Source organism: Trachymyrmex cornetzi, unplaced genomic scaffold (genome assembly GCF_001594075.2).
Source record: "Trachymyrmex cornetzi isolate Tcor2-1 unplaced genomic scaffold, Tcor1.1 scaffold127, whole genome shotgun sequence".
NCBI lineage: Eukaryota > Metazoa > Arthropoda > Insecta > Hymenoptera > Formicidae > Trachymyrmex > Trachymyrmex cornetzi.
The window spans coordinates 921,059-943,023 of record NW_017295839.1 but is presented as its reverse complement, the minus strand read 5'-3'; the positions used below and the strand labels follow the sequence as shown (position 1 = coordinate 943,023).

Sequence of the window (21,965 nt, the reverse complement as noted above, 5' to 3'; positions counted from 1 at the left end):
TATTTAATATATATATATATATATATATATATATGTATATATATTACGATACTAATAACTCGCGGATGCCAAATTGGCAAAATCATAACCATTCTCACAGGTATGTTGGAAAGGAATCCTCATATTACTTTGGCACATGTTAATCCGGAGGCTTTTCCACCATTGAATCCTGAATCGGGCAAACATTGTTCTATGTGGTTCATCGGCCTGGCTTTTTCTAAGTGCGAAAAGAGCGAGAAAAGCGAAAAGGGCGAGAATATCAACGTTGACCTCACATACGATATCAAATCCTTTGTGGATACAGGTAGGTTTTTTACTATCTGGAGACATGGTAGTGTCTCGGCGCTAAGACATGGCATGAAACACTGCCGTGCCTCCTTTACGCGAACCGGCGAATTGCGCCAGATCAAGATTATCGGATCTCAGTAACGGCTGTCCCGATTGAGTTTTAAGTACACTTAATCGATAGCTTATAAATTATACACATTTGGAATATACAACTATATATGTATTTCTTATAGTTGAAAGGCAAGCAGAACAAATAAATATGTTCAAGGAGGGAATGTGGATCGAGGCTAAACATGTAAAAAGGAAGGATTTGCACACTTATGTATCGCCAAGTTTACTGAAAAAGGAGAGGAAGGTATGGGAAACATACTCTAATACTTGAATTTTATTTTAACATTGATGATTTTATGTTGTTTACAGAATGTTTGCATATATATTGTACAAGAGAGTATAGATCTATATTTTATAAGCAGTTCAATTATATTTCACTCACTAGAAATTGAAATTTAAAATATCCAATTACATACTTACTATACAATTTTCGCAGGTTTCTAGCAGTATGCACCGGAACGGCAACATTGCTGGAAATGGAAACAGTGGTAGTGTATCGCCGCGGAGTCAAGGCGATACAAGTAGCAGAAAGAGATTATCAGATCAGACGCTTGATGCGTGTGGAAAAAAGCGGCGAATCAATGAGGCGGAAGAACAAGTGGGTAGCATATATACAATATAATCGAAGGAAAAAGAAAATATTTTAAATTCATCTAAATATATAGAATTATATGTAATGAATATTACGTTTATACAGTGTTCAGTAATAGTCAGATCATCTCTCATGGGTAAGTAGAGCGGACGAAATTAAATGGAAAAATTTTATACTATTTTACAATTTTTGCAATAGTTAACAAAAAATTAATTAGAAATTGTCGATAGGCCGAGCGGATACACTTATTTGTCAATCTCATTAGATTTCTAATTAATATCTCTGTTGTTAACTGTTATAAAAATTGCAAAATTTTACAGGACTTTGATACAGCTTAATCTACTCTATGTACCCATAGGAGATGATCCGATTATGACCGGATATCTTGTACATATCACTTTGAATTGATTTAATCCTTTTATGGATGTTTATCCTATTCTAGATGGAGAACAACAACATTAATCATTAAATGTAATTCTTTACATTTATATGCATCACTTCAATCGTCTAATCTTTTTATAAACGTTTATCCTATTCTAGACGGAGAACACAACGTTAGTCGTTCAATCTTGTGGAGAAGATAGTAATTCTGGCTTCAGTATGGATGAATACAAACCGAATCTATCAACTAATAAGGACGTAAGATATTGTACATAATGAATAATAATCTTTATAACAAGATAAGATTAATTTAAACATGAAAATAAAACATAGTAAGTGAAAAATTGTAATTTATCACAAAATTTTTTTCTTCATCTTATTGCTAGGTAAGAAGTAAAAAAGAGTAGACGCATGATAACACGTAACATATTTAATATTATCTGCTTTTTTTACATTATATTCATCTATTGATATATTTTCTTTTGCTTGATACAGAACTCTAGATGTGCTAGAAATGTAAACATCAGTAGCAATTTACCTATATATTTCGTGATTCTAAAAAATATCTTAAAGCTAAGAAATAGGAAAATTTATATGCCATAACAAATTAAATAATTTCTTCTTTATTTCATGAAGGCACTCAATCGCAAAATTTATATTTCATCGAATGGAAATGCATTAAGATAAACTTAATATTTTATTCACGACAATTAATAATATAATTTATTCTTCCTTGATGTATATTTGTTGTTTAGGAAGGACCTACTAGTACAACTTCAGTAGCGCAGGAAGGATTCGTATGCACTTGATCATCGTGGAATTATTATCTCACATCAATCCACAGATGCTCCTCTGGGTCATCTAGACTGTAAACATTTCTCATGCAACCATCCACTGCCCACTGTAAGTCCTTCGTTTCGTAAAAGCAAAACAGCGCAATGGAGGAAGCTGTCCAGGTGGAATCAATCGATGACGATTTATGTGTTTATGTGAGACACTATAATTAATAGTATTATAAAAAACAACATCAACAGTCAATGGGAACAATTACGCTGAAAGCTTAAGCGATTGTGCCAGTGTCTGTGATGTCATCTATATCACTGGAGTAATAGTTTTGAGACGCATAGTTGAAAGAAATTTGCTACCAAGGTTAAATCTATTTCGCTTGGAAACAATAGTAATCATACTTTTTATATTTCCTTTTTGTATATATCATTTACATTACTTTTTTTTTATCGATAAACACTTGAACAAGGAACTTAAGATTTGATAATACTTGATGTAACATAATTTTACATAATTTACATGACGAGCAAAAATAGTTTGATCGAGAAAATTACATGTATGGAAATTTCCGTATTTTTGCGAGTGTTTCCGCATGTTAGAAAAAAAACACAAAATATAAAATATATTCTTATATAAAGTGCATTTTTATAATGCACTGCGGAATATGCTTTAAAAATGCATATGCATATGATTTAGTTGTAAGTAGCTCTGATATACTTTATTACTCGTATGCAAGTTACGTGCCGTGATCTACCTATTTAGGGACTTGCAAACAGTATTGTACTGTTAGCGTTTTAATACGCTTTACTGTTTGTATTAAGTATGAATTATTATTTACGCGATACTTAATGTTGCTATTATTTATAAGAATTAGATATTCCATGCAAGTTGCAGTATAGAATATTGTTTGCTCCCGAAGCTTACCATTGTGCACGTAAAGAAAGACGCTAATAATGGTTTTCTTCGTTATTTTTCGCTATATAACTGTAATGCAATCGATAATGTAATTGCATTACAAGAATCACCGACACTGGCATAAACCCGAGGATGTTTCATTTACAAAGTACGTAGATAATAGTCACTTTAGGAAGATAAGAATAGAAACTTGCAAATAAAACATCCCAAATAGGCCATTGACTATCTTATTGATGATTATATTGCGTGAAACAGTTTCGTATGGAGCCGCCTTTTAGTTTTTGCTCAGAAACAAAGTTATAGCTTTAACGAATTAGAATTGGGCTGACACTTGAATGATTGAAACCACCTGTCACCAATCGGTGAGTTTTTTCAGGTGTTCAACTACCTTCGCTCCCAGTCTACAGCTCTGATCCTTGATCCTGATTCCGATTATCTTCTCGCCTATTACAGTCCTCGATTCATGTGTTAAAGGCATGTCCACTAATCGTATGCTACAAGGTATTTGATGTTCATTCTTTGGTACTTGTAAACGAAACTTGCGAATACTGCAGTATACGTAAAAATCAAGTACTTGCAGAGTAATATTTGACAACTTAAATTCAGACGCAATTCGTATTAGTATTGAGAAATATGAGAAGAACTATCACTTCTCTTTCATAATCGACATCGCTGGTAACTCAGTTGTTATGTTGGAATTTTTATTAATGCAATATAAACAATTTAACGGTAATTACTAATTAAATTTTAAGTATAACATGAAAATGTTGATTATAACGCTTTGCAAGTGTCATGACTCAATGTTCAGTGATTAGGAATCATTCCGTTATTTGTGTATATATATTCGTAGATGCGCCTGAGATGATGAAGTTTCACTCTTTCAAAGCTTATCTCAACGAGTCATTTTATTTATTGATCGGAATACATGTTTTCCTGTGTACTAAGAAACAGTAATAGAGCTACTTTATTTCTTTACTTTTTCATGGATTCATGCTAATTCTATGCTTGAATCTGGGATTGAGGTATATTACAGTACCGTACAAGGAAGACTAGGCCAGTTGGTTTAATCATAAACCTCCTTTTGCTTTCCACACGTATTGTGTGTGATATATAATTAAAAACATGACCCTCTCTTTAAAGAATTTAGCATATAAGAAATTACAACGAATTTGTTTAGATACATAAGTATACACAAATGTATCCAATCAAATTCATTATTAATGATCGTACGGTACCGTGGAATAGTCATGGATTTATTTTATGAGTTTAACGATCGACATCGTAATTGCTCTCCTGTATAGATTCCACGTAAAAAGAGAGGATCTTTTTCCCTATATTTTTTCCTAGATTTTATTTTTAACATTCATGATTTAGAAATCATTCGATTCATAACGCACAGATGAGATCGGACAAATTTGTTTTGAAATTAGTAAATAATCGCTTCTCTCATTTATTTTTATTTCTTTAAAATATCGCTCTCTCTCTTTTCAAACTTTATTAATTGCAGAATCTCCTCATAAAGTCACTCAAGTTTACTCATTTTTTTAATCAATACGTAAATGTATGCATAACGTACAGCGATACTCAATACAGTAATGATTAAATACTTCATTCGTTATGTCTGTCCGTAAATATCTGTCTAAAAATTCTTCGTGATTATATTGTATGAGAAAATTTTAGTACATTATGAGACTTGTTCATTCATCGACATATCATTAAAATGTCGAACGTCTTTTGTTCTGCAAATAAATTTATTTGATACTTCTCTCTAAACAAAAATATTTGTAGCTCTTATATTTTCTTAAATTGCTTGCCTAATCTTACTTTGCCAAATCCAAGATTTGTGCGAAGCTCAAATATTTTCATAAATAGAATTTTTACGCACCATTGGAAAAAACATTTTGTTCATGCATACATTTCTGTTTTTGTTATTAACGTCTTTCTCTTGTATAAATATAAAGTTCTTTAAGTCTATACAGTTGATACACTTAGGATTTTTATTTGGCGACAAAAGAAACGTGTCACAATGATTGTCTCCAACAAATTGGACATTCATTCATTTCGTCATGTAATTTATTAACATTTAACGGTATGTAGATGTGTGAATGTCAGAGTTGGTAAAAATCGTATTTTAAACTGTTCAAAACATGCTTGATCGATTTTAGAAGTATAAAATATTTGTAATAATATTGTTGAAAATATGTACGAAGCATTAAAAACATATTTTTTTAAAACACAATGTTTTGTTCTTTTTAAAAAAAAACATTTTTTGCCAACTCTGGTAAATATACACACATGTACATATACACGCGCACGTATATAATTATAACTAACGAAAGTTCAATTTGCGGAGACACGTAATGTGTATTTTTACACGGAAAAACGATTTTGCTGAAGCATCTAAAAATTTAACTAGATATAAATCTAAAAATAATTTAGTTGATCCATAATAATTCATCAAAATAATTGTGGAAGTAAAGTTGATTATTAGAATATTTTTCCAGCATTATCACATCACATTTTGGAGTATCATACTCTAATTATATTAATAATTCAACTTATTTTTAGATCTATATCTAAATTCTTAGATACTTATAAAATTATGTTTTCCATATAGCATGGAATAATTAAGTTCCGCAAAGAATATTACGGTGCAATACGTTTTTTTTCTTATGCAGAGCCATTTTTTTAGTTAGAAAATGATATCGATTAATCGAAGAACTTCGCGAATTCACATTTCAAATGGCATCATGCAATAAAATGTGACAAAGATGCTAACGTTTTCATCAATAATGTATTGTACAGGCACTTCACCGAATAATTTTCAAAAATTTTCAGTTTTTTTTAATCCATACTTATTACTCACATCAAACATAATTATTACATTGTATGTAGTTATGAATAAACGGGATAGTTAAGAATCTCATGATGATTTATGTGAATGACCGTACTAAAATTTATAAAAATTCTCCGTTTAGATGAATTTGGAATAATGCAGTTTTTCTTTCAAGTATCTTTCGAAATAAATTTTTTCGTTTAATTTATTAATATTTCTCCTATGTCTCATTGCGTGTCGCACTCAAGTTGTTATCATCATCGTTGCTACTGATATTATCTACGTGAAGCTTCTATTATTATTGTTTCTCCTACAAAACAAGCTGTATGCAATTAAAGAAATGCACGCGCACGCATCATCAGAGAATTCTCGATCATAAATGCCATGGCATTCGAATCTGTCGCATAAATCTCTTTTATCACATCAATTTTCCGTACTATCGAATCTTATTGCACTAATCCCCGATCATCCATTGCAGCACTCATTGTTTCAATACATTAAACTCATCGACTAATTGTCCGTATATTCCGGACGTTTATCACCTATCTCCTAAATTCTAAGGTTCAGGGATTGTATTATACTTTGCACAGAGCTTGAACGAGAATTTAGGCGTACGATAAGAATGTGGACCGTTATCACGATCGCTAGCGGACAGATGAGGTACCTATCGGCGAATGGAGGCCGAGGATCGCGAATAGTGAACATCAATGTTATCCTTGTATGCCAAATCTTATCTCCTTTACCGATTCGCGGCTATCACGCGCCCGATTCGTACCTCTTTCTCTCTTTCTCTCTCTTTCTCTTTCTCTCTCTTTCTCTCTATCTCGGAGATAGCTAGACATGTCTGTAGCACATTCTCAATCCCCGCATTAGCCTCTCCCTCTCCTGAAAACCACCACCGTTGGCCGACGTGGGCGTCTTGCAATTTCGATAGTGCGGCAAGGGGGTAACAGGAAGGGAAATGCTACATCTCTCTTATCCGCAGTCGTATCTTTTATTATATATAGAAAAAAAGGGAGAGGAAACACGAGACAGAAATGGGAAATATACGCTGAAGGAGGAAAAAAGAACGAAGTCAGTCGCGAGGATTTATGTCGCGGGAAATGCGGAATCGATGCATATGATTTTATCGCGCGGATGTTGTTACGGATCACTCTTAGGATCTCACGTCTTGTGTCGCGATCGAACCTCTTTTTTTTTTCCAATACATGATGCGTTTGATTACCGAAATCATACGAAATACCGTACGCGGAAACCTTCATGAATTTATACGCGTACAGTCGCAATTCTCGAGAAACGTATCCGATGAGTTACTGTAAAATAAATTATATTTGTTACGTGCACATTGACCGTACGTGCTCGTACGTGATGCACTTCTGTGAGCAGTCGCATATACCGACTTTACGATACAACCGCGAGATAACGCTTTTTCCATCTCTCTTTCTCTCGCAAATGTTATTTTTGTTTTCCGAGCATTCTCATGAAAATTCGAATGCGCGTCGACCGAGTGTGCATCACCCGCGCATAGATCGTGAATACTGTATGCACGTGCGCGATAATGATCACCGATCTGTTGCGCAACCAATCGACAATAGCACAAATGAAAAATTGAGCAGGGGCATCTATAATTTGTATCTTGTGAACATTGTACACTCTGTATCTCTCCTGAATAAACACAAATAAATTTTTCTTTCAACTCCTTCAGCCAAAAAAACGAAACGTCGACCGTGTTAAGGCGGAACGATTTGAGTGACATCGGTAAATTGTTTTCAATTACGTGTGGTCGTTCCGTCTTGCCGTGATTGACAGATTTTATAAATATGACCCTATCCATCATCCCAGATATTATAACTATTCTTAACATTGTGGTCTATGTGCAGTCAATTATGGTACAACCTTTGACGTTTCATTGAAATTCTCCGTTTGAATGACAAATTTACAGTTTTCCTTGTCAATAATCATCAATACAATAATTATCAATCAAATTATCATAAGTACTGCATAACTTACTGCACAGCATTTTAAAGATATAATTAGGTTAATTTAAAAAGGTATTGTAATTCTACAAGATTTATGTGACATAATTATCACTTACAAGTAATAAATTGCAGAAACAGGTATGTATGTATTATATATGAACTATAAAGCGCTAAAGTATAGTATCAATACGTCGTATATATAATAAAGCTATATTGATGTCGATTTTTTAAATAAGCCTTTTTTATTGATTGCAAAAAAATAAACAAGGATTTCGTGCATCTTCTCGAATCACTAATAATGCATTCTCAGTTTGAAATTTATGAACTATGTGATTCTCGAAATCGCCTTTACCATCTGCAACGGAGCGCAGCTGCATCATACCGTTTAATTCTCCTTGCAGTTTATTTATAGGTAAATTAAATGAACCAGAAACACAAAGCGGTCGCGCTTCAGATATCCATAATTATCCTGTTGGAAACATTCGCGAAGAGATCATCAGAATTACCGTGCCGAACGTTTCCAGAGAAAAGATGTAAAACTTTCCGGCCATTAAGTATAACGGCTTTCACGATCGAGCAATGCACAGCATTAGAAGACGCACTGACTCGATTGTCATTTTATACCGGTAAAATAAAATAATTTTTCAAATAACATGATTTTAAAAATCACATACTGATTTGGAACAATTCATTACGTGATTTTATTATGTAACTTTGTGACGTGATTTTTTTTTTTTAGTATAGTAATGTTTCATGGCTGAGTTTCTGAGTTCCTTTATTACAGAGAAGCTCAATTGTGGTTTCTATTATTATGATGAATTGCAACGACTTGAGATTTAATTTTATATCATAATTTTTAGACTTTATTGTTATGAAAATTTCGTCCTACATGTTAACCCATGCGGAGTCCGATCGACAAGATATTCGTTGACAATTGCAATTAAGTTGCAATTAGTTTTTAAGATAAATTTTGTTATTTTAACGTTGTTAATTATTTAAAATGATGGCAATTAGTATATACCGTTTAAATTTAAATTTGTTAATTTTTAACATTGAGAATGATCCTTGAAGATCGAAACGTATATTTTAATAAAACTTGTTTATTGTTTTTAATATTTTAGCACTAAGTCCTTACTGGGCTCATATATAGGCCTATTTTTATTATTTTAGAAAAAATCAATTATTTTCTTTTGGAATAAATATGTCGCCAAAATTATAAAACATAAAAAAATATTTAAATAAAATGGCACAAAATAGACAAAATAGAGCGCAAAAAGGCGTCTCTGATATATCATGGGAATTGATATGTTACCTCGTACGGAAGAGTACAATTGTCGGGACCTGTCGAAAATGTTACAGAATCCTTCGTTATTTACAGGATAATGTCAAGTCACTGGAGATTTTAATGCATGGCATCGAGATATTGTAGAAATTAATTAGCAAATAAGTATTATACTTTATTTGTTTAAGTAACAACAATTTTATATCTGATATTTCTAATCAACGATTCAAGCGTAAAATTTTAAATAAAAGTCGCTTGAAAGAGCTGAATTATTGTTGAAAAATCTAAATTTTCATAATATTTACTGAATATAATGCAGTTGAAGAATGCAGTTTCTAAAACAGTAAGTATAGACACAAAAAAAATTGATATTACTGACGTAACGAATAATATTGACGCTATGTTGCGCCAAATCATCCTACTTGTAGAATTATTACCATACTTCCCTCACGTTTCTCCTCATCATTACCAGCAAGCCACAGTTGATCTCTTTTCCGTCAGAACATTACATTTTTTCCACACGATTAATGTTCTCATAAGGTAAAATCATCTTAACATCTTGTTGATATTATGTATATTTTTTATTAAATTTATAATGAACAAAAATGTACAGCTTGTGATTTACATGATGTAAATAAAATTGGACGTTATTTTCCATCCACAAACCGGATATCGAAAGTACCAACTTGTTCTATGTCAACATATGCTCGTCATAAAATATTGCATAATCTTTCATCGAACCTGAAGTTTTAAATGATCGGAATTGCGAGAACCGCGAGTCAATTAATAAAATCAAATTTTTTCCTCTATTTCTCAACTTTGTGAAAATGATTGACAAAAATTACTGTGCGTTAAATGTGTCTATATTTTCGTTAATGATTCTTTTCGCTTGAATAATTCCAAACTGCACGTTCCAAATGCGCAAAACTTTTTCTGAGAAACAATAATGATTAGAAATTTAAATGTATTGAAGCACAAAAACAGTTTTCTTAGAATACAGAAAATAGCTCAACTTTTCGCGCCGGAAACTTCATGTATTCTTGTAATGAGTCTAAATTGATATTACTTTTTTACGAATCCCTAATTCCATGGTTCTCGATCGTGTGAAATATCGATGAAATGTCAATTCACTCGTGTGAATCGAACATGCAAGCAATTTTAATGACAAATTCTTCAGCAAATAGCGATTCTTTTTAATAGCTTTATTTCTGAAAGTACATCCTTCTTATAAGACTAATCAATTCAACGTTAATTATTGCATACAATTAAAATCTTTCTATTTTGTTTATTTTATTTTTAAAAACATATTAGAAGGATTATTTTAAAACTATTTAAACTATTAAATATTGTCTTCAAAACTTACAATTAGTTATTTGTAAAACAGAATCATTTTCTCAAATAATTTAAAAATTTATATTTCTGTTTTTACGACAATAATACCGACAATAATATATATTTATTTATTTATTACTACAGTGATTGAGAAATAATTCTTATGAAATTTTACATTATGTTATCCTATAATGGGATGCGACATTCGTAATATAAGACTGCAAGAAATTAAGAATTTTGCAACCTCTGCGGTAAGTCTTATTAACGCACGTTACTATGCTTATGTGTGAAGGAGATGGCTGTCTGAAGGATTGGAAGAAACACACAGCAAAAGCTCTTTCAGGGTCGACGAAGAGCGCGTGTGCAATATATTGGAGCTTACATCACGAGCAGACGGATGCAACTAGCGTCATGCAGTTAGCGTTTTGAGAGCCAGCCAGTTACACGGCACTCGTAAAAAAATCCAGTATATAGTGATCTAAATAATTATTGTCCAACAAAATTTGATCTTTTTTTTCATTACGAGCATAAATAGTCAATTTCGATATACTTTTACTTGTTGAAGAGGAATCCGTTTTTAAAATTTAGCTATCACACCATAATTTTTTAAAAATAGCAGAAGCAAGAAATAACATTTTTGACAGTTTTTTATAATATTATAATATTTTTATTCCAATTTTTTTTTAAGTTTCATTAATGCCACGCGAAAATATTAACATTTAATATATTTTTTGTATTTGTAATATACACATATAAACATACATATAGATACCTACATGTATTACATGGTAAATTTTTTAATTAATATATCTCAAAAATAAAAAATCATACAGGAACGAACAAAATGCATTTTAAAGCTAAAATTTGATATTTTCACATGGCATTAATGAGATATAGAAAAAAATTAGTATTGATGCTACATTATACTGTATTATGAAAACCATCAAAATTATCATGTTTTTCTCGTTAATGCTATTTTTTTCAAAATTGTGACGTGCTAATCAAATTTTGTTAACCAATTCATATTCAGTAAGCAAAAATACGTCAAAAATAATTATTAACATTCATGTTACAAAATAGTATTAGACAGTGTTTCTTAATCCCCAATTAAATTTAAAAAATATAATTAATCTTTTGAAAAATTAAATTAAATTTCGTAACTAAAGGAAGCAAATACATTAAAAAATTATGAGATATAAACATATCGTACTCGTCGGTGCATCACTGATTACAATACTCTGCTTGCTTTCTGGACTTATGTATTATTTAAATCAAGGTATGGTTTATTTAGACCTACATTGTTAAAAATTTCATGAAATTTAATGTACTTTTAAATTACACAATCTGAATTTAATTTCACGATATTACATTAAATTTAATGTATTTATAACTGAAAAATATATTTGTGTACATATACATGAAATTTAATTATTCATGAAACTTTATGAAATTTAATATACTTTTCATAAAATTTTATGAAATTTTATATACACGTTTATTACATTTAAGTAACTGCTAGTAGTAGCTTAGTTTTCAGTTAAAACATTCATTACTTTTAATTTCGTTCGCGAGCTTCATTTACATTTAAAGGAAACATTTCTAACAATGTACAAATGGATTTATTTAAACAGATCTCATTATTAACTTTTATTACTCCAAATAATTTTTCAAGAGATTATATATACTTTAAATTTACTTCTATAAGATATTTTAACAAAGATTATTAGCTTTGAAGAGAAAGATAAATATATATATTATAATATTATTATATAACATTATAATTAAATTTCATTAATTATAAATATTGTTGACAGTTCTGATTAAAACGCTGAAAATAAAAATTTATTATTTTCTTATTTGTAAGGAATATCCATTGCATATTTTGGAAAAATTCGTTTATGGTAAATATTGTAAAAAAAGAAAATGTGTATGACTATATAAAATCTTTATTTATTATTTGTATTTATCTAAATATCTTTTTTTTTCATGGTATAGCAGACCATAAGTGAATAAACATTGTCAACACGTTTAACAAACTACTTAATAACTATTTTCTATTCCTTAGCACGTATTCGCCGTTTTTTTATAAGATAAAAATGCGTCCTTCGAAATATGGCGGGAGACTAAAGATTACATTGTTAACACAAATAAAAACAATAGCATGTTAAATAATCGTCTACATACGTGATAAACATTTTCGCAGAAGAACAATTCTCGCAATTTTATGATACAATTTACTACGAAAATGTAATTAAGAATCTAACCATAAAAACTGTGACATATTTTCGCTAAATTTTATATTTCAGATAAATGTCCCATCGGTACCTTCCAGTGTCTCAACAGCACCACATGCATGCCGCAACGTAGCTGGTGCAATGGCGTCCCGGATTGTCCACATAGCGACGATGAATCCACAGAAAATTGTTGTATGTTTCAAATCATATCTACATTAATTACTTAACCATAGTTCTTGTCAAGTCTATTTTAATTTTAATTCAAATGGTAGTACAAATTTTATTATTTCATGAAGACTTGATTATTTGTTACTCCACAAACATCTTAATAACAACACATATTTTGACTTGTTTTTACAATATACAATATATATAGTTACCTAAAGATTAAAGAGATTACTAAAAATTTGTCAATAAAATTCATTCATAAATTTTTTTATAATCTTTAATCTTGAGATAACTTCACATATTGTGAAAACAAATCTTAATAGCATTCTAATAGCGAATTTAGTTGGACGCATTAGTGCGCACTGATGCATATTAAAGCCGTATACTTACTAATTAATCTAAACGTAAAATGAAATGTAAATATATCGAATTATAAAAGATAGATTTTACTTAACAGTACAACAAAATATGTAAAGGATTTTACGGTTTAACCTGTTTTTATATTTATTATATTAAGTATCTTTACATCAAAGTATGTACGCATCAGTGCGTACTGAGTGCGTCCAATCGAATTCGCTATAACTTTCATCTATCGTAACTTTCATTTGTACGAAGCAAAAAAGATTATCCTAATTTTCTAATTATACGACAGATTTCGCTTCTCTAATTCATAAATTTTCTGCGCAGTTGACATGTACGGAAACTGGGATTGGTTTATGAAAGAAAGAAACTGGGGAAACTCAAACAATTGCGGTAACATCATAAAAATACACGACAGATACGCAATATTTGCTATGTATAACAATTTCTTTACTTTTCGTCGCAGATACATTTGACGCTCCAGTTAAATGCACCTACGATGCGTGTCGTGCAACTTGTACGAATTTTACCGATGTCCCTAAAAACTTGTCATCGAATGTAACGGCAATGTACGTTTCACAGAAAATATTATTGTTGTGACAAATCTTTTCATACAGCAAAACTTGTTACACGTTTGGTAACTAATAGTATTAACGATTCAAAGTGATTGATTTACTTGGTTATGGATGGATTTAAATCAATTAAATATGTATTCTCTGAGAGAGAGAGAGAGAGAGAGAGAGAGAGAATGACACTATTAATTACTCACATGGATGTACAACTTCTGCAGTTTTCTCACCGACAATTTGCTCACATATTTATCTCGCGATGCATTATCAAGATATCCAGAGATACGCTTGTTGTAAGTTGTCCTTGCTGTACATAATGTCTTTGTTTTTAGATGAAGAATATAGAAAACTGCATAAACTTTACAGTTTGTAATTTCAGATATCTCGATAATAATAATATAATCAAATTAGAAAAAGGAGTCTTCCTTCATCAATCTAAGTTGTTTTGGTTGTGAGTATAAATTAAATGATTAATAACACTTTGAAAAGTGTCTACAAATGAAACTCGTTTATCTGTACAGAATTCTCACAAATAATAGCATCAGCGAAATACTACCGGGACATCTAACGGGACTAGATAAATTAGAAACTCTGCTACTGGATCAAAATAAAATTGTGACGGCAGATTTTTCTGACCTAAAAGACAGCACTACTACATATTTGATGTAAACTGTCTCAGTATAAAACCATTTTATATAATTCTACTGTGTTAAATTATAAAAAATTATGGACGATCTCAACCTGTTAACTTTCTATCATTGTGAAATAAATACTTGCTTTCTATATTGTAAAATAAATATATACTTGCGTTATATATTTAACGCGTTTCTTTTTACTTAATATATGTTATTCATACTTTAACATTGTTATTTAAAATCTCCTTTTGTATTGTTAGTATTGTTTATAACTTTCAGAGGTATGTGATTTATACAAAATAAAGTTTGAAATCAGCTGTCGAAGTTGGATCTTCGTTGCTTAAATAATAATTATTTAAGCAACGAAGATCCAGCTTCGACTGTAATAAGCATTTTAAATTTCTAGTATTGATTGTGTTTCTCACATATACGGTCTAAAATAATGATATTGTTGAAATCAGCTGCTAATTTTCGAGTAATCTAATCTATGTATGATAAACACGCTTATTATTTACTGTATATAATCAGTGCGTCAGTCTAGAGCGCATCGTTACAAAAATGTAGATCTGTTTGTAGATTGCTTCCTTGATGCGTACGGTAATTTCGCGATAGCTTGAATACGAAACGACTAATATGCAAATTCCATGCAATGGAATCAGAGATTGAGGTAAATTGCAACAAAATATAGTTAATTGTGGAAATTTATCAGCGTCATTTCTTTCGAAAAAAAATTAATTTTCCACATGTCATAATACTTTTTTTTGGTTGTAAGAATCACTGTTAATAATTAGTATAATTAACCAATGTAACTGTTAGTAGGATTGCATCGTTCATAATCATATGATGTTGATTGATAATAAGTTTATCATTAATAACACGTTGACCTGCTCTTTTTTATTTACAAATAGAAACCTGAGTAAGAACATGTTAACAACATCCGCTTTAAAGCTGCCACGGTTATCGGAGTTGACAGAAATGTGAGCTTATATGTATAGATGTATATATGTATACATTTTTATATTTTTATTCATATTTCTACATATATATATATATATATATGAACATAAATAAAAATAGAAAATGTATACATATACGTTTGATTTTCCGAAATCGCGTTTTAGAATATTGGACGGAAACCACTTCGAGTCAATAACGGAAGATCTCTTTGCCGGATGCCCCGCTTTAAAATCACTGTACGTACGAAGTAGATTACGGAAGCGATTACTGTCATTGTTAATAAGATTCATGCGAGCTAACGGCTCAACGATGATTCAGGAGTATGGAGGACAATAGCATAAGCAGCATCGACGAGAACGCGTTTCGGAATTTGCAACAACTTATTGAGCTGTAAGTGCATAAATGTTAATGTGACTCGGTTTCAAGTTAACGGTACTAACGTTTGGTTATTGTAACTGAAGAATAAAATCTCGTGTCATTCCGATCGTCGATTCAATATTATCGTGTCAAATTGCGCAATCGATTATCTTTCAAAGTAACTTTCCGGATTTTTTTTATTCTAATCGTAATACAAATATAATTAAACACAGTGTTTAATTTTTTATTGTCTGTTTCTTTATATATTTGTAATTCGCGTCTGTTCAAAGTTGAAGTATTGAAGATTTATTACCGTACAACAGACGATGACGCAGATACAGTTAGAAATTGGAAACTACATTTTATCTCGACCGTTATTAATGGCAAACTCTACTGCATCTAATGGATTGACTATAAATCAGATATCAACGATCGAACACAATTAAAATACAGCCTTGTTTCAGTAACTTGGCATACAACAGGATAGTCACGATACCGTCAAACGTGTTCCAGTCCGTGAATAATCTGTCGAAGCTGTAAGTATAAATATCCGTGTTATAATATCAACCAGCGTGATAATCAGCCTTACTACAAAATGTTTAAGCTACATACGTGCTTGAGCTCTATTCGCTGATACTTAACGCTAAAGATCTGTTCGCGAAAGTGCTATGGAAACGTCACGTACTCGCGAGCGTAACCGGTTTTAATTATAATTTAAGCTTGTATGTGTAAACTGGAATCTGTTTGAAAATAAGATCCATTACTCTAGCAGTGCTAGTCATGATATAATCTCATCTTCTTCCAGATTAATCGGTTACAATCCTGTCGTCGAGTTATCAATGACGCTTTTTAATCCTTTGAATAATCTTCGCTCTCTGTAAGTTTCAAGCTACGTGAGCGGTTTTTCCGACTTAATAATAATAATAATATGAAACTATAGTAGCACAAACTTTTTATATTCATTTTATGAATAAATCTGTCCTTTATTAATTTATATCAGTACAAATTAATAGAATAAGTAATTAACGCTTTTTCATTATAAAACATTTCAGAAGTGTCGAAGATATAAACATGGATAATATGGATAAAAACGCATTCGACGTGTTTCCAAGGCTCGATTTCGTGTATGTTTTTTCTTGTTGTAATTATGTAACTATTGTAACTCATAGCGTTCTTTTTTATAAACAAAAGAATTTTTTATTTTTAAGATAATTAAAAAGTAGTGATCTTTGCTTTCTTGCAATCATAATGTAATTTTTCCAGAATCTTTGATATTTTAATATATTTTTCTGTATATTAATTAGATTTAAAATTCACTTTAGACTTGAAAAATAGAAAATAAAATTGAAGATACATAATTTGTAATTTCTAAATTCATTAAACTTTAAGACCACTTTAAGATTTCTGTTTGATAATTTAATTATAATCAATAACATAAGATATCAAATTTTTCAGATATTTCAAGAAATTTCACTACTGCATGACTTACGCGCCGAAGGTGCAGAAATGTAGACCAACTAGCGATGGTAAGGCGTACATCGCGATTAGATAAAAACTACTTAAATTGAAATAACAACTGATTAATTCAATATTGAATCAAAGGCGGCAAGATGTATGTCGAGGAAGATGATTCAATGCTCTCTCTCTTTTCCTCTTTTTCTCTTTTTCTTTTTCTGAAGGTGTGTCATCGATGTCTCATTTGCTGGACAAGCCTCTATTAAGGGCTGCTGTTTGGACCATATCTTGTCTCACTTGTCTCGGTAATAGCCTCGTTCTGTGGGGAAGATTTACCGCTAAAGATGAGAATCGTGTTTTGAGTATCATTATCCGAAATCTCGCAGGTAATTGTTTAAATGTATTCTTAGCGAGATATTTATGCAATTGCTGTGTAAAAAAACCTCTTCTCGTATTAAAAAAAAGACTACTAAAAAATAAGCAAATTGATAACAAATTATCGTCAAATTCAAACATTAAAAAAATTAGAAAAAACAAAATAATTTTTAAGTATCGCAGCATACAATAATTATATAAAAATATGGGGCTATGGTAAAAATAATTTTCTAATTTTATTATCTTAAATATCATCCTTTTGATAATAAACTGAAAGAAACAAAAAAAATGTTGAGTAAAATTTTTGAAAATTCAAAATTTACAATAACTGCTCGCTGCCGTTGTCTCGCATAATTAGACAGACATAGACACAAAATAACGACAGTATAAATCCCTATATTCAAATGATTCGTGGTACGTACCGAATCACGAAGTGCACGCGAGTTATCATAGTTTGCGGTTCACAATAAAGCGCAACACGATGATCGATCGAGCATATTAATGTTAGGCTCACTATAAATTACAGGACGGTAAAGTCACGTAATCCTTTATAGTATCCGACATGTTGATGGGAATATACCTCTTCATAATCGCCATAGAAGATGCGAGGTTTCGCGATAACTACAAAGAGGAAGCAAGTATATGGATGTCCTCATGGCCCTGCATACTCTTAGGAGCGTTGGCGATGACATCATCCGAGGTATGCACATTAACACCTTGCTGAATCCCACAATTTTCAATTCGCAACGTACAATTGCTATTTAACGGTACTATTTATAATGACCGCTTACGCTACTGTTCAGCGAAATCTGGACACCGTGACAAAGTCGACATATGTTAGCAATATTATATGTAATAGTATATTTAATTTTACGTAATTAACTGTAAAGCATTTGCGATTTAAATCGCAATCATCGCTCAAATACATATCGATACGCAGACCATATACTTCCTGAAACGAATTCAATAGATTTAAATATAACTGCCTTTTCGTGCGTTTCTAATTTTTTTTAATAGTTAGATATAAATTACAGTTAGACATAAATTGATATTAGAGAATATTTTTAAAAATATCAAAATTAAAATAGATGATTATAAATTGTTCGGTAAGGTTTCCATGCTTATCCTGTCATTTATGTCCGTGGAGCGATTTATTCTGATCGCAGCACCTTTGAAGTGTCATCACGCCATGACATCTCAAGCTGCAGCCTCATCGATGATCGTCATCTGGATCGGCGGACTTATTATCGCTCTTGCGCCAGGTTCGTTTACGCGAAAGAATGACTTTATTTCATTTTTTTAAATGTCTTTTTAATTAATTCTTCTTTGATTTTATCTATTATTTATTATATAATTTTATATATATATACTAATTATATCCTATAGTTCTACACAACATAACAAAATATAAACATCTCAATATTTTTCATATTTCAAATATTTATATGAGTCACTATAATTACACACATCATTTTAATAAACCTGAAGATTTTTTTCGACAGAAAATAATAACAATTTTCCATAATCATTATCTATGAATTAATTGTTTCCCCTGGATCCAAAAGTTATCCATTGGAGAAGCAGTACAAAATTCTATGGTGTCAATGGAATGTGTTTTCCTCTACATATAGACGATCCATATCTAATAGGCTGGGAATACTCGGCCTTTATCTTTCTGGGACTTAATCTCATCGGGTAAACAGTGTATTATTATAAAAGCCTTGTAATTAAACCATAGATTAAATTATGCAATATGGAATATCAGCTGTCATTTTTGAGACTGTATTATAATTTATTGACTTTCTCTTTGATTTTCTGATATATCACAACAAAATTTCTAAAATTTGTTTAGAAAAATTGTATTCAAATAGCTAATTTTTTGAATTGAGTCTACAATGTGTAATTGCATCTAATTATTATAGTATCAGAATTTTCGAATATAAGTTCAATTATGTCAACGGTATAACATTCGTAAAAAAAATTTTAATCAACATGCCACGAGCTTGATCGATTCTCATTTCGTGATTGCCATAATATTACTTCGGAAGAAAGGAAGCCTTTCAAGGCTATCATTGCATTCATTTGCAGATTGATGATTATTGGTTACGTTTACATTGCAATGTTCACCAGCATCTGGAGAACGCGCCGTGCCACGCCATTGTCAGTCGGCGATTCTGAGTTCGCCCTCAGGTTCTTCCTAATCGTGTTGACAGACGCGGCATGTTGGGCACCGATTATAGCGTTGAAAATCCTCGCCATGATGAAATATCCCGTGCCACGTAAGCAGAAACGCTAATGAGAGTTTTCACGTTCCCACCGACTCCATTACAGTATCTCCGTTACAATCTTTGCTCGATAAATATGCATGCAAGTCTTTAAGCTTCATCTTTCAACAACTTTACATTTATAGTAAGAAATACACACACACACATACAAACGAATAAAATATTTTCTCTATTGTTTCATTCGTGAAAAATTAATCTAAAGAATTAAAATTATTATATCAAATTAAGAAAGAGAAATCTTATTTTTAGTCAAAGCGAATCTTAGTGCTTCAATATTCGGTGTGACTTTTAAAAACGTACCAATAGATGGCCCACCCTGTAAAAACGTACCAATAGATGGCCCACCCTGTATATATATGTGTGTGTGTGAATATACATATCCAATTCTGCAAACCGCGCGCCGAAATCTTTTAGTCTTGAAACCCAATCATAGACAGAACTAGACTAATGGTATCACATATTAATTATCTAAAGTAATGGTATCACATATTAAATTGATACGCTAAATAATCATATTTTATACTAATAAACATTTTATAAAAATATTAATAATTTGATTAATAAGACTCTTACTGGAAATAATTTTATTACGGAAATTATCTTAGCTGGGATTCAAACCCGGATCTCTTGTATTTCCAAGTCCTGTATTTCTATAAGTAGGCGTCTTCTCATTTCGACCACAGAGGCAATAACCAATAACTAATGAAAAAAATATCATGTTTCAAAGAGACGTGTATCCTACTTTCGATCAAAGCGGATCTTAGCGCTCGAATATTTCGGTGTAAATGTAATAACTCAAATTAAGAAAGTTAAGTCCTATTTTAGTCAAAGCGGATTTTAGTACTTATTTAAACACTAAGATCTGCTTTGACCGAAAATAGGATTTCTCTTTCTTAATTTAATTTATTCTCATGGATTTAATCTCGAATTAAAATTGTTAAAGTTACTACCGTTCAAAAGTATTTGCCTGTCCCGATTTTTGTATGTATTTCTTTTATATGCCTAAATTCCGTAATAATTCTATTATATTTTCTTTATATGTATATATAGAATGCAAAATTTAGAATCATCAAACATTATTATTATGTATGAATTACGTATAACATCTAGAAGAATAGAAAGAGCATTGAAAAATTTATTCTTCTTTATTTAAGTAATTAAGGAAGACAAAATGGGCAAATACTTTTAAGGGTAGTGTAAAACAGAATATATATATACGAATATATGTATATTAAAATAATAGGTATAAAATCTACGACAAAAATATTAATATAAATTCAGACATTTAATAACACAGTTAAATAATATTAATAGATGGATAAAATTTATAGCTGATTTGCACGCTTGGATAGTGATTTTTATTCTGCCAGTGAATAGTACGGTTAATCCGCTGTTGTATACTTTCACCACACCAAAATTTCGTGAAAAACTCAACGAGGGTTGGTTTGGAAAAGTATGCAGCTACATGTCGAGGAAACATTCCAGACAAGGTTTGTGTTCTAATATGAGTAACTATTTGAACTCTATACTTATAAAACGTTTATTGTTTTTGTTACAGATTCGCAGGAATCAGCTACTATCAATAAAACGGTTATTAATAAGAACATAGTACAGCCTATCTGGAACAAATATGATGATGATAAAAGGAAGACGGCACCTCTGCTTGACTTCGACGATGAAAAATCTTGATCCAGTTAGAGACAAGGCTGAAAAAGTTAGTTATTTTTTTAATTAATTATATTACGTTTCTATATTAAATGTTATATAAATTACTGGCGCCAATCGTGCATTGCAAAGCTGATAGGTTGTAATTATATAAATGATCTATCTTCATAACATACATAGATAATAGATAATCAGCTTAAAACTAACGATAGTAAAATTCTATTATTTATCATCTTTGAAGAAAGAAATCTTTACGAAATGAAAAATTGTTATGTAATTTTAATTGAACTCAATGAATTACGATACGCTCGAGGAAGTTTTTGTAACATACTATAATTATTTACTGAATAATTATTTACTGCTTTATTGATTGCTGCGAAAGATATTTTCATTCACTTTTTAG

General features: G+C 30.9%; 2 protein-coding genes across 4 annotated transcripts in view; both read left to right on the top strand.

Moving 5' to 3' along the window:
- The window catches only part of hrg (poly(A) polymerase hiiragi), a 9,354-nt gene extending 4,761 nt beyond the window's left edge, over positions 1-4,593 (top strand). For 2 of the 3 annotated variants that reach the window (XM_018522083.1, XM_018522082.1), the window contains exons 8-12: positions 101-304; positions 522-643; positions 836-997; positions 1,532-1,630; positions 2,128-4,593. In XM_018522083.1, coding sequence (XP_018377585.1) covers positions 101-304; positions 522-643; positions 836-997; positions 1,532-1,630; positions 2,128-2,181 — 641 coding nt within the window. In that variant the 3' untranslated portion in view covers positions 2,182-4,593. The remainder of the gene's footprint in view (positions 1-100; positions 305-521; positions 644-835; positions 998-1,531; positions 1,631-2,127) is intronic. The other variant, XR_001940599.1, reaches the window with a different exon arrangement.
- Positions 4,594-11,690: 7,097 nt separating this feature from the next.
- Positions 11,691-21,586, top strand: Lgr3 (Leucine-rich repeat-containing G protein-coupled receptor 3). The gene is made up of 20 exons (XM_018522003.1): positions 11,691-11,778; positions 12,809-12,928; positions 13,592-13,657; positions 13,731-13,833; positions 14,055-14,126; positions 14,213-14,284; positions 14,355-14,498; positions 15,377-15,445; positions 15,590-15,661; positions 15,744-15,815; positions 16,247-16,318; positions 16,835-16,906; positions 17,238-17,308; positions 17,462-17,623; positions 18,167-18,312; positions 18,724-18,874; positions 19,178-19,307; positions 19,701-19,891; positions 21,229-21,387; positions 21,456-21,586. The coding sequence occupies exons 1-20, from the start codon at positions 11,691-11,693 to the stop codon at positions 21,584-21,586; spliced, it is 2,163 nt and encodes a 720-aa protein (XP_018377505.1).
- The last annotated feature ends 379 nt before the right edge of the window (positions 21,587-21,965 follow it).

Excerpts from the sequence above, each read along its gene's own strand:
- Lgr3 (XM_018522003.1), top strand. The coding sequence starts at position 11,691 with ATGAGATATAAACATATCGTACTCGTCGGTGCATCACTGATTACAATA. Across the intron at positions 16,319-16,834 it reads GTGAATAATCTGTCGAAGCT|AAGTGTCGAAGATATAAACA; the intron begins GTAAGTATAAAT and ends AAAACATTTCAG. Across the intron at positions 19,892-21,228 it reads GATGAAATATCCCGTGCCAC|CTGATTTGCACGCTTGGATA; the intron begins GTAAGCAGAAAC and ends TAAAATTTATAG.